General features: G+C 37.5%; 1 protein-coding gene across 2 annotated transcripts in view; it reads right to left on the reverse strand.

Moving 5' to 3' along the window:
• LOC114034139 (TBC1 domain family member 12-like) overlaps positions 1–13,574 on the reverse strand; it is a 128,875-nt gene that overhangs the window by 10,115 nt on the left and 105,186 nt on the right. For both annotated transcript variants that reach the window (XM_027849742.1, XM_027849741.1), the window contains exons 10-11: positions 9,783–9,911; positions 9,395–9,504 (exon numbers count right to left, since the gene is read on the reverse strand). In XM_027849742.1, coding sequence (XP_027705543.1) covers positions 9,395–9,504; positions 9,783–9,911 — 239 coding nt within the window. The remainder of the gene's footprint in view (positions 1–9,394; positions 9,505–9,782; positions 9,912–13,574) is intronic.

Here is a 13,574-nt window from a genome sequence, read left to right on the forward strand (position 1 = left end):
TGCATTCTGGGTCCTTGAGCTCTCTGTCATAAGGTGGATGGCATGCTTCCTCATTAGTCCTCTGGAATCCTGGTTTGTTATTACACTGAAGAGTTCAGCAAAATAGTATTCTATCACAATCATATACTGTAATTTGCTCATCCATTCCCCAATCTATGGATATTCCCTCAGATTCCCTTTGTCACCCCAAAAAAAGTTGTATTTTTGTACATCCTTAGAATTTGTTTTGCTTAGAACTAATTCCTTCCTTAACCTACCCTCCTCCCTTTCTTTTTCCCTCCTTTATCCATATGGAGTGAAATGTATTTCTGTACCCAACTGTGTGTCTGTATTCTTTGTTCTTTTGCTCAGTTCAGATGAGAGTGAGGTTCAAGTGTGAGCCACTGCACCTATCCCTGATTCATTTGTACCGATGTCTACTTGTACGCTCTATCATGTAAGATTTTTCCTAACCTTCCTCTGCCTTCCCCCACAGTGTATTCCTCTTTCCTTCAGTCTCTTCTTAAAATTATCAAGACATAATAGAACCTCTCCCAGGTCTTATCTAATTGAACTCCCTCTATGAACTCTGATGATGATGGGGTTCAGAGGCAACGGTATCATCTCCCCATATATGAATGTAAGCAGTTTATCCTTGTTTAGTTCTTTATCAATGTACATTCATGTTTATCTTTTTATGCTGCTCATCACTCCTGTGTTTGTACTTCAAAGTTTTTCCACAGCTCTGGTCTTTTCATTAGGAATGCCTGAAACTCCTCTATTTCATTACAAATCCATTATTCCCCCTGCAGCATTATACTCAGTTTTGCTGGTTAAATTATTCCTGGCTCTAAGTCCTTATCTTTTGCCTTCTGGAATATGATATCCCAAGCTCTCTGCTACTTTATAGTGGTGGCTGCTAAATTGTGTGTGATCCTTGATATGTGAATTCTTGCTTTCTGGCTGACTGCAGTATTTTTTGTTTGACCTGGAAGCTCTGGATTTTGGCTATGATCCTCCAAGGAGTTTTCACTGTGGGATTTCTTTAAGGAGCTGACTGATGGATTCTTTCTACTTTTATTTTGACATCTGGTTCTAGGAGATCCACACAGTTTCTTTTAAGATGCCTTGAACTAAGGTATCTAGGCTCTTTTTTTGGGCATGATGTTCAGATAATCCCTTGATTCCTAAACGCTTTCTCTTTGATCTCTTTCAAGGTCAATTGTTACTATGTTACTATAAGATACTTTACATTTTCTTCTATTTTTCAGTCATTTGACTTTGTTTTAATATTTCTTGTGCCCTCATGGAGTCATTCCCACCTATTTAGTTCATTCAAATTTTCAGTGAGTTTGTTGCTTGGACAAGCTTTTGTACCTCTTGTGCCAAGCTGTTAATTCCCTTTCCAATTCTTTCTTCCACAGCTCTCATTTCTTTTCAAAATTTTTCCTCAAGCAATCTCATTCCATTTATAAAAACATTTTAAAAATATTTTTAAAAAAATTCTTGCCTCTTCTCTTCTAAGAATTCTAGTTGAATTTATGTCCAAGCTGTATTGTTTTGGAGTCGTTCTCTTCTGTATTTATGTTTTGAGTGTCCCTGCCAACATAATAGCTCATTATAGTCGGGTTCTTTTCATGTTTGCTCTTTCTTCCTGAGACTTGACATTAGGGCTGGGCTCTGCTACACTTCTAGGGGTAGTCTTATTGCTGCTTTCTTGAAGTATTGACTGTTGTGCTATTCCAGGATCTTAGGAACAGGCTGGGGACCTACAAGCTTTCAGTTCTCCCAAAATGGTCTGATCTAGGGCAAAATCTAATTGCTGCCCCCTTGGTCTGATCTTTGTAATTTCCTGACCAGTGTTTGGGTCTGAGAAAGAGTAGACTGCTGCTGGACTCTCTATCTGCCAGCAGGAAAGCTCTGTTAGCTCAGAGCAGCAGAACTGTAGACTCTCCTTTGGCCTGAGATTCTCTCTTGATCATTCCTCTGCAGGTTGGACTAGACTTTGGAAATGAAACCCAGACTGACTTCTGAGGTCTGAGCTACACCTCTGCTGCTGTGGTGTTCTGAACGTCCTCCTTTCTCCATACACAAACCAGGGCTTCCCTAAGTAGAATGCAGGCACATATCCTCTTTTCACTCTACCCTGGATCTGCCATATGCATATGCCATATGCATATACATATATATGTGAGTATAAACATACATACACACAGATTTCTGGAGTTGGAATCACCAGTACAAATGGATGCATGTGCAGTACTTATTTTTTCCACAGTCATATATACTTATACAGACTTTTTCCACAAGTGATCAAATGAAAAGCTGTCACAAGTATATAAATAACTAGATATGTTAATAGATTTCACAGTGCTATTCTTTAATTTTAATTTTAAAATGCTTAACATCAGAATTTTTATCTTCTTAGACCAATCCCTTCAATTAAAAAAATTATAGATGGAGACTCTTTAGCAACTATATCTGACCACAAGTATTTGAAATTCTAGAAGGAACTATAGTGGAATAAGAAAATACTTAATTTTTGCTTCATTTAGACTGAGAAAACTAAAAGGCATCAATACCCAGTGCTGAATGATGAACACTAAACATCCCAAGTAGTTCTATGTGACCCTACAAAGGCAGTGGAGTCCCAAAGGATCACACATTCTACAGAATGTATATCACAGACAGACAAAGATGATGTGAGGCCACAAGAGCTATCAGAGGGACATAAGCAATTTTTAAGCTCTGGTAATTCTTGCTTTAGGTGCTCCAGTTTCTCTGCCAGGAGCATATCTGTCTGCTTAGGCATCTAGTTATTTATCCTGTTCACAGGTTAGACTACAAAGATCAAATTCCTTCAACTTCTGCCTATTTTCAGGATTACTGCAATCATCATCCCAACAGAATATTACTAAACTCTCAAATTTTGCCTCCTGGATATACAATGGATTCTAAAGTCTCCAAGAGATGCAGACTTTAAACTGTGCTGAACTCACTGCAATAGAAGTTGTCCAAGATCTAAGATCCATGAGTTTGAGATAAGTATCAGATTTGCCTTGAGTCAGTCAGTCACTAAACACTTATTAAGCCCCTACTTACTTACTAAGTATCAGGTACTTCCACGAGTGCTAGAGATACAAAGAAACGCAAAAGACAGTCCCTACCTTCAAGGAAGCTAGATGGCACAGTAGATAGAGTCAGGAGGACCTGAGTTCAAAACCAGCCCCAGACACTTACTTAGCTATGTGATTCTGGACAAGTCACTTAACCTTGTTTGCCTCATTTGGAAAAGGAAATGGCAAATCACACCAGTATCTTTGCCAAGTCATGAAGAACTGGACACAACTAATCAACTAAACAACAACAAAAACCACCCTCTGACAGGGTCAAAAGAAAGAACAGAATAAATGGATGGGCGGGATAGGATTAAAGGAAATAGAGTTAGTTTTTCACAGCATGTTTACGATGGAAGTGTTTTGCCTAACTGCACATATATAACCTATATTTAGTTGCTTGCCTTATCAATAAGGGTGGGTGGGGAAGGAGGAAGGGAGAAAAATTTGGAACCCAAAGTTTTAAAAACACATGTTTAAAAAAATGTTTTCACATGCAACTGGGAAATAAGAAATACAGGAAATAGGGTACAGAAATCCATCCTGCCCTATAGGAAAATTGAAGGGGAAGGGGATAAGAGAAGGGGGGAGAAGAGATAGAAGGGAAGGCAGACTAGGGGAAGGGGTATTTAGAATGCATGCCATCCTGGGGTGGGGGGAAGGGTGAGATGGGGTGAAAATTTGGACCTCAAAATCTTGTGGAAGTAAATGTTGAAAACAAAAAAATAAATAAAAATTACCATTAAAAAAATACAAAACGAAGAAAAAACAAAACAAAACAAAAACCACCCTCTTCAAGGAGGTTACAAATTTAAGGGGGTGGGGAGGATTATTACCCAGAGAGAGGCTATGATGGGAGAAGTCCAAAAGATTGAGAAATCTGATGGACATGTGAGATTTTTTGCTATGTACGCTAGAAAACTAGAGAAAAGCCCTTAGAATTGGGTGGACCCTTTCTGAAAATTTACAAGACAAGGAGTCATTTAAGGTACAAGAGTATGAGAAATTAATGAGATCATAGTTTTTGTGCCACGTATAAATTTCCTTAGTAAAGAATGAATCTATTCTTATTCATTTCCTATTTTAGGTTGCCTCAATTGTAGACTATATATTTTCATTTTAATTCTTTCATCTAATTTGGCAAAGATTTTTATGTTTCCTCTGAAAAACTGATGGCTCAACACTACACAGTTGATTCTAAAGTAATCCTGAACTATGGTGGGTGTCAATATACAGAGAGACCAGGACAGACTTGAAAGCTGTTACAGAAGTCAAATCAAGTGAACTTTGTAACTGAACGGATGTTGAAAGAAAAGAAGACAGAAGAAGTAAAGAGGACTCCAAGATTGAAAGCCTGTGTGAATGGAAAGTTCATAAGACTATAGAGCTAGAACAAGAAGGAACTTTAGGGGGCAGCGAGGTGGCGCAGTGGATAGAGCTCCAGCCCTGGAGTCAGGAGGACCCGAGTTCAAATCCAGCCTCAGACACTTACTAGCTGTGTGACCAAGTCACTTAACCCCAACTGCCTCACTAAAAAGCAAAAAAAACCAAAAAACAAAAAACAAAAACCTTACGTGCCATTTGGTCCAACTCATTCATTTCCAAATGAGAAAACTAGGAACAAGAGACCTTACATGACTTTCTGACGCTATACAGACAGTAAATGGAAGAGCTGGTATTCAAATCCAGGTCCTCTCTGACTCCAAATACAGTTCTCTTTTCTCTGTACCATAACACTTCCCAAATTTGTGCCATAAAAAGAAATTGCTAAAATTGAAAGAAGGGTAAGATAAGTTCAGTTTTGAGTGTTGGGTGCCAGGCACAAATCCAAGGAGAGATTTTGAAATGAACACATTTTAGATTTTTCATAAGCAACACACTGTTAACTGCTTTACAGATAAAAATTTAGTATTCAAAACATTGCTTATTCTACCTCTGGCTGCTTCCAGGATCACAGAGCCATCTTCATGCCATGACTCCTTGCTCTACCCTCCACCTCTGGAGCTCAGGGCTCAAAGATACTAATGATCTCTTAATTGACAAATCTAAAAATGGCTTTTCCTCCAGCTTCATCTTCCTTACCATTCTACAGTCTTTGACCCACTTCTCCTTAATCACACCTGCTCTTTCCTGGCTATCCTCCTACCTATTTTACTACTTCTCAATCTCCTTGGCTGTATCTTTATCAGGTCATGCCCATTAACTGTGAGTCTATCCCAAGGCTCTGTCGTGAGCCCTCTTCTCTTCTCCCTCTAGACTATTTCACTTGGTGATCAGCTCCCATGGATTCAATTATCATCTCTATACAAATGATTCTCAGATGTGTCAAGCTCTATCCTCTCTCATGACCTCCAGTCCTGAATTTCCAACTGCCTACTAGATATCTCGAACTAGACAATGTCCCACAGACACCCTAAATTCAGCAGGCCCAAGCCTGAACTCATTATCTTTTCCCAAAAACCCTCCCTCCTTACAAATCTATTATTGCAGAGCACCACCATCCTCCCAGCTCACAACCCAGATGTCATCCTCATTCTTTACTCTCTCAATCCCCATATTCAATCTGTTGCCAAGACCTGTCCTATTCTGGTAAATGTCCCCTTCTTATCTATGACACTGCTACTTCCCTGATCCTTATCACCTCACTCTTGGACCATTCCAATAACCTGCCTCAACTCTCTCCCTGCTCTGGTCCATCTTCCACTCTGATTCACTGAAGCATAGTTCTGACCACATTACCCCCTACTCAATAAACTACAGTTCAAATATAAAATTCTGTATTTGGTTTTTAAAGTCCTCCATAAAATGGCACATTCCAACCTTCTAGTCTTCTTATACCTTCTTTCCCTTTTATATACTTTGCGCTCAGTGACACTGGCCTCCTTGCTGTTCCTTACACATGACATTCTCTGCTTGGATTCCATGTATTTTTACTGGCTGTACACCATACCAGGAATGCTCTCCCTCTTCATTTCTTGTCTCTCATATTCCTTGACTTCCTTCAAGATCACAGCTAAAGCCCACCTTCTACAAGAAGCCTTTTCCAATCTCCCTTAATGTTGGTGCCTTCCCACTAAGATTATCTATTTTATTTTTAAAAATTTTATATCTTGTTTGTACATGGTTGTTTGCATGCTGTTTCAGCAATGAGAATGTGAGCTCTGAGAGCACACACTAGTGTTTTTTAGAGTTTTTTCTTTTGGTCTTTCTTTGACTCCCCAGTGGTTATCACAATGCCTGGGACATAGTGGATGCTTAAAAGTGCTTGTTGATTGGGCTTGACGTTAGATATAATGCTCTATAAAGGTCCTCAAGTATGTCCTATTAAAAAATTTAGCCCAAGTCTCTTCTCCCATGTAACTGGGTCGTAGCCTGGTCTATGCCTTCTGGATTAAATATCAAGTCCTTTACTCTTATCCCACCCAATAATGCCCAGGCCTTACCTAAAAGAATTTTAAGTAATTGAAAATGGAGGTAATATATTAAAAATTAACGTGCTTGAGTTTTTTAAAAAGCTTATATAAATTACAGCTTATATATCTGTATAGTTAGACCAACTACTTTAGATTTTTTACATTTCATTTTATTTTTTCTCAATTACATGTAAAAATTTTTTTAACATTCATGTTTTAAAATTTTGAGTTCAAAATTCTCTCCCTCCCTCTACCCCCTCCTTAAGAATGCAAGCAATTTGACATAGATTATACATGTTCAGTTATGCAAAACATCTTCATATTAGGCATTCTGCAAAAGAAAATGCATACAAAAAACCCAAAGATGATAAGGTAAAAAAGAAGTGTACTTCAATCTTCCTTCAGACTCAATCAGCTCCTTCTCTGGATGTGGACAGCATTTTTTCATCCTAAGTCTTATGGAACTGTCTTGGATCATTATATTGCAGTTGATCATCATACAATATTGCTATTACTATGTACAAAGTTCTCTTGGTTGTGCTCACATCACTGCATTGGTTCACATAAGTCTTCCCAGGTGTTTCTGAAAATATCCTGCTTGTCATTTCTAATAGCACCGTAGTATTCTATCCAATCATATAACACAACTTGTTTAGCCATTCCTCAACTGATGGACATCCTCTCAATTTTTAATTCTTTGCCATCCACAAATAGAACTGCTATAAATATTTTTGTATACATGTGACCTTTTCTTTTCTTTTATCTCTTTGAAGTACAGACCTAGTAGTGATATTGCTGAGTCAAAGGGTAAGCACAATTTTATAGCCCTTTGGGCATAATTCCTAATTGTTCTCTAGAATGGTTAGATCGGTTGACAACTCCAGCAACAATGCAATAGTGTCCCAATTTTCCCACATGCCCTCCAATATTTGTCATTTACCTTTTCTGTCATATTAGTCAATTTGATAGGCGTGAGGTGGTACCTCAGAGTTGTTTTAATTTGTATTTCTCTAATCAATAGTGATTTAGAGCATTTTTTCATATGACTATGGATAGCTTTGATTTTTTTATCTGGAAATTGCCTCATGTATCCTCTGACATTTATCAATTGGGAAATGACTCATACTAATATATTTGATGCTGTTCTCTATATATTTGAGAAATGAGGCCTTTATCAGAGAAACATGCTATAAAATTTTTTCCCCAGTTTCCCACTCTCCTTTTAATCTTGGCTACACCAGTTGTGTTTGTGTAAAAACTTTTAAATTTGATATAATCAAAATTATCTATTTCACATCCCTTAAGGTTCTCTATCTTTTGTTTGGTCATATATTCTTCCCTTATCCATAGATCTGACAGGTAAAGTTGCTTCTCTAATTTGCTTGTATCTCCCTTTAAGCCTAAATCATGTACTCATTTTGGCCTTATGAGATGTTGGTCTATATTTAGCTTCTACCAAACTGCTTTTCCAGTTTTCTCAGCAATACCATAACTTGCAAGTGAAATAGATTTATGTGAGGGAGGGCTGTGCAAAGTCACCAGCCTCACTTTCTTCTCAGGAGCCATCTGGGTCCAGTGGCAAGATAGAGATCAGGACAACTAGAGATGGTCCCCTTGTTAAACAGAGCTCTTGTCCAAAAAGCTTGGATCTTAGGGTTTGTCAAACACTAGATTACTATGTATTGTGCACCTAATCTATTCCACTGATCCACCACTCTTTCTTAGTCAGTACCAGATTGTTTTGATGATTACCTCTTTGTAATAATAGTTTGAGATCTGGTACTGCTAAGCTACCTTCCTTCACATTTTTCCCTTGGTATTCTTGACCTTTTGTTCTTCCACATGAACTGTTATTTTTTCTAGTGCTATAAAATAATTTTTTGGTAGTTTGACTGGTATGGCACTAAATAAGTGTATTAATTTATATAGAATTGCCATTTTTATTATGTTGGCTTGGCCTATCCAAGAGAAATTAGTATTTCTCTAAGTGTTTAGATCTGACTTTATTTGTGTAAAAAATGTTTTGTAAATGGGTTCATACAGTTCCTGGGTTTGTCTTGGCAGGTAGACTCCCAAGTATTTTCTACTGTGTAAAGTTATTTTAAATGGAGTTTCTCTTCTTATCTCTTGCTGCTGAACTCTGTTGGTAATATATAGAAATGCTGATGATTTATGCGAGCTTATTTATATCCTGCAACTTTGCTGAAGTTGTTAATTATTTCAACTAGTTTTTGAGTTGATTTTCTAGGAGTCTACAAGTATACTATCAGATCATCTGCAAAGAGTATACTTTATTTTAAACAAACTCATTAAATCAATGCCATGGTTCTCTCCTGTAGGATAATACATTTTAATATATTGCCCAGAAAACCCTCTAGGATTGTAGATAGGAAACTTTACATTTTCATTTGCACCCTGACAGTCCATCATGGATTCAACAACCTCCTGCTCCTTGGTTACACTCTAGCCATGCTGCTCCCTGGTTGACTGCTGCTGCTGCTACTGCTACTACTGTTCTAAGCTTATTTTTATTAAAAAGTAAATTAGCAGGTGTTAAAAAAAAAGAGTGGATTAAAGACGGATTAGAATGCAAATAAGGTTTCCTCTTTGATTCAATCAGAAAAATTGAAAGAACATTGAAAAAAGGGAAAGTTTTAAAGTTTTAAACATGGACATTAATACAGTCATTTTACTTTGTCCAAAACAAGAACCTATGGATTCCTCTATATCAAGGGATCTCCAAAAATCTAACTCCTTCAAAAGGAGAAAATAATCTATATGTTAACACAAAATACAGTTCTGTAAGACCCATCCTACTTCCACAGGATACTATTTAAAATTATATGTTTTAACTCTAGTTATAATGAACCATGCTCTATTACTTACCAGTCTATCAAGTATATGTCAGGAGTAAGACTGTAAGACTTGAAGTGAAGAAACAATTTGGAAAGATTTTCTTCAAAGAACACTTCAAATGTTGCAAAATATTTCAGCATCTGCAAGTAAAAATATTACCAATGATATAATTTAAAAGCCAAGGGAAATTCTAATAATCATAGGAATAAATTCCTTACCATTGAGGTTTATCAACAGAAAATATAGCTTCATTACCACTCATCCCAACCTTCCTTCCAATCATGCATGTTGCTACAATAAAATTTAACATTTAGATTGCTGAACAATTATTCTAGACTTCCTATACTTACTTTTCATTGTAATGGAGAACGTATTCAAAATCAAAATGAAAATTGTTATATCTGTTAAATGTCCTTACCATGCTATGATCTACACGGAAAAAGGCCAATTGGCATGGCTTATTCAAGAGATTTGCAAAGGCAATGAAAGCATCTGCCTCTTCCAAGTTGAGAATGAGTACTGCAGCAATGAAGGACATCCCTTGGACCTTCAACAAGAAAAGGAGCTAATAAATTTTGTGTAGGATAATAATAAGATTAAGTCTAATTACAAAGTAGTTCTACGATTAAACAAGAGATTTTCCTCTAGTACAGGCAAAGTGACTAAGAGTTTACCATAATTTTATGTCTAATACAAGTGGCATGTTTAAAAAATGTTAAATTCTACCTGTTACAAAGTATCTTACAATGCATAGAAGCAGTAATCCAATCAGGTATTTGTCCAGTACAGCTTTGTAACTTTCACCCACCTAGCCTAATGCTTTCTTCTTTTCAAATTCCCAGCTACAATTCCTACAATTGAATCATTTGAATCATATTCATCCAGAACAAAGCTCAATTCTTCTCTCACTTAAAAAAAATACCTATCTTGTTTGTTAAGAAAAGTGACTGCTACCACTGTCATTCCCCAGAGGCTGTTCCAAATCTTCTCTCCCAAAGCCTTCCACACTATCTCTTCCACCACCTCTCACTGACAGAGGATGAAGAGAAGAGAACCTCATCTTAGTTCTAATCCATCTTTAATCTGCTATTTCACTGAAAAATAAAGTAAGACATTGTGTATAAACTCCCTTTCCTCCCATTCTCTACATTTCAAAACACCATGACATCATCACTAATTTTCTCCTTTTCTCCAGGTTCTGATAGTAGACTCTTCTCCCTAAAGCCAACTCCTTAGCATGCACCCATATTTCCTGTCACCATTATCTTCTCCTCAATACCATCCCAGCTTCAATCTCTCCTTATCTACTGATTCCTTCCCCTCCAAAGCTTTCAAATATCCTCAGGTCTCTTCTATCATGAAAAACAAAACAAGAATTAAACTAAAGTCCTAACTCCCCCCTTTCATTCTCAACCTTAAAGAAAAAGTTGTTTGTGCCCCGAGCTTCCACTTTTCAAACTTTTGTAATCTGTAATTTGGCTTTCTATCTCATTACTCAACTGAAATTTCTTTTCAAAGTTAACCAACCATCTCTTAATGGCCTTTCTCAATTCTTATCCTGCTTGAATAATTTAAGAAAACAAACATTGGTACATACAGACAAAAGTACTTTCCCCACTTATCCTTACCTGAGTTTTCAGGATCCCACTTTCTCTCCCCTCCCCGACTATTCCTCTCTGACCACTCCTTCTGTGTCCCTTTGCTGGCTAATCATTCAGATCATACTCCCTAATCATGTGTGTTCCTCAAGGTTCTGTCCAGCAGTCTCTTTCCTTTCTATATTATCTCAGTGAATCATCTCCCATGGGGTTAAATATTACCTCTACATAGATAACTCTCAAATCTACAGATCTAGCCCATAGTACCTCTCTTGAGCTCCAGCCACTCATCTTTAACTGGCTAGTAGATATTTCATTTTTCTCGTCCTATATATTTCATAGTTTGTCCTGTATATATCTCAAACTCAACGTGTCCAAAACAGAACTCATCTTTTTTTTAAACTTTTTTTTTTTTGCAAGGCAATTGAGGTTAAGTGACTTGCCCAGGGTTACACAGCTACTAAGTGTCAAGTGTTTGGTCTGAGGCTGGATCTAAACTCAGGCTCTCCTGACTTCAGGGCTGCGGCTCTATCCACTGCGCCACCTAGCTGCCCCCTAAGAACTCATCTTCTAAAACTCAACCTCTTACCAGAACTTTACTAATTTCTATAAAACACATCATCATCCTTCCATTTACATAGGTTTTCAATCTTAAAATCAACCCCTCCCTTCCCACACCAAATCAGTCACCAAATCTTGTCAACTGCATCTCTTCAACATCTCTTGCATCAATCTCTTTTTCTCCATGCACATGGCTACCTCCCTAATTCCTTCAAGTCCTCATCAGGCCCTGGATTAGTGTAAAAAAGCCTTGTTAATGGGGCTCCTTGCCTCAAATCTCTCTCCCTTCCAAACCATCCTCTAATGCAGCCTCAAAATGGATTTATTTCTCAAGGACAAATAGAATCAGGCCATCATTCAAAAGTGCCAGTGCTTTAAAAAAAAAAAACACGCCAGGGCCTCCCTATGACTTGTAGAATCAAACACAAACTCTGTTTTGTTTTTGTTTTTAGGCAATTGGGGTTAAGTAACTTATCCAGGGTCACACAGCTAGTACGTATCAAGTGTTTGGTCTGAGGCCGGATATGAACTCAGGTCCTCCTGACTTCAGGGCTGGTGCTCTATCCACTGTGCCACCTAGCTGCCCCCACAAACTCTTTTGAGGGGCATTTAAAGTTCTTCCTAACTTGGTTCCAACCTATCTTTCTAGCTTTATGTATACACTGTTTCTCCACTTCTACTTGACTTGTCTCCTACGTATTTAGAATGAAATCTCTTCGTGGTCTCTCTGTTATAATTCTGCTGTTGTTATTATCCTTGGTTGCTATATTTATTTATTCTTATATTTCTGTTGTCTGGAGTGTCTGAGAAGCAAAAAGTTCCTTCAGGTCTGGTTTCTTTCTAGGAATGTTTTCAGTGTCTCTCCTTACTGAACATCTATATTTTTTCATTAATGGTTAGGCTCAGGTTTGCAGGGCAGGACACCTTCAGTGAACTCCTTTGCTCTTTGGAACACATTATTTCACCTTCTGCAGTTTCTGGAGAGAGCACACTAGTCCAGTTATTCGGTTTTCCTTTTTTTTTTTTTTTTTAAATATTTGAAGGTCTTTCTCTTCATCACTTACATAATTTCTTATCATCAGAATTGTTAAATTTAACCACTATGTGTCTTACAGTTTGCAGCCCAGGGCTGTTTTCTGGAGGCAATCTGTGGATTCTTTCAAATGACCCTGTGTTTTCTATGTTCACAAGTTCCAGGCAGTTTTCCTGTATTATTTCTTCTACGGTGATGTTCAGATTCTTTGACTTGTCATGTTTTTCTGTGAGTTCTATAGTCTGTAAGTTGTATCCGTGCATCTTGTCGTTGAGATCAAAATGTTTTGCTTTTATGGAGATCATGCTTTCTTTTGATGTTGTTTTTTGCTTCTTTTCTTCCAGATTATCTTTTACTTCTGTCTATTTGCATTCTCACTCAAGTTATTTTCTCTTTTCTTTGGTGAGACTTGCCACCATACATTCAAGTTTTTCTCTTCTGCCAAACTTTTCTACTGTGCAGGCCATCAATTCTGTTTTCTCCATTCTTCTCAATTAGGGACACCTAGGTGGCACAGTGGATAGAGCAATAGGACTAGAATCAGGAAGTCCTGAGTTCAAATCCAGTATGAGAAACTTACTAACTGTAAGATCCTGGGCAAGTAATTAATCACTTAACTTCTGACTGCCTCAGTTTCCTTATCTGTAAAATAGGGATGATAATAATAACAGCTACCTCAAAGGCTTGCTATGAGTATCAAATGAGGTAATAATTGTAAAGTGCTTAGCACAGTGCCTGGCATATAATAAGCACTATAGAAATGTTAGCTATTATCATTATTATTTAAATAATTCAAAAACATTCTTCTAAGGTTCAATGACCTTTTGGGAATATCAGGGTCCTCTGCCTTATCAGGTACTCATTCATTTTTTTTTTTTTTACTATAATATTTGTTCACAGATGCCTAAAATCTCTCCCCTGATCTGGAGGTCATTTCCCCCTTCTGTTATGACCTCCTCTTTCGGTTTACATGCTTCTGCTCAAGGCCTTTTAAGTTTTCTTGCTCCTGAGATCTCTG

This window comes from Vombatus ursinus, unplaced genomic scaffold (genome assembly GCF_900497805.2).
Source record: "Vombatus ursinus unplaced genomic scaffold, bare-nosed wombat genome assembly UNPS02008216.1, whole genome shotgun sequence".
Taxonomy (NCBI): Eukaryota; Metazoa; Chordata; class Mammalia; order Diprotodontia; family Vombatidae; genus Vombatus; species Vombatus ursinus.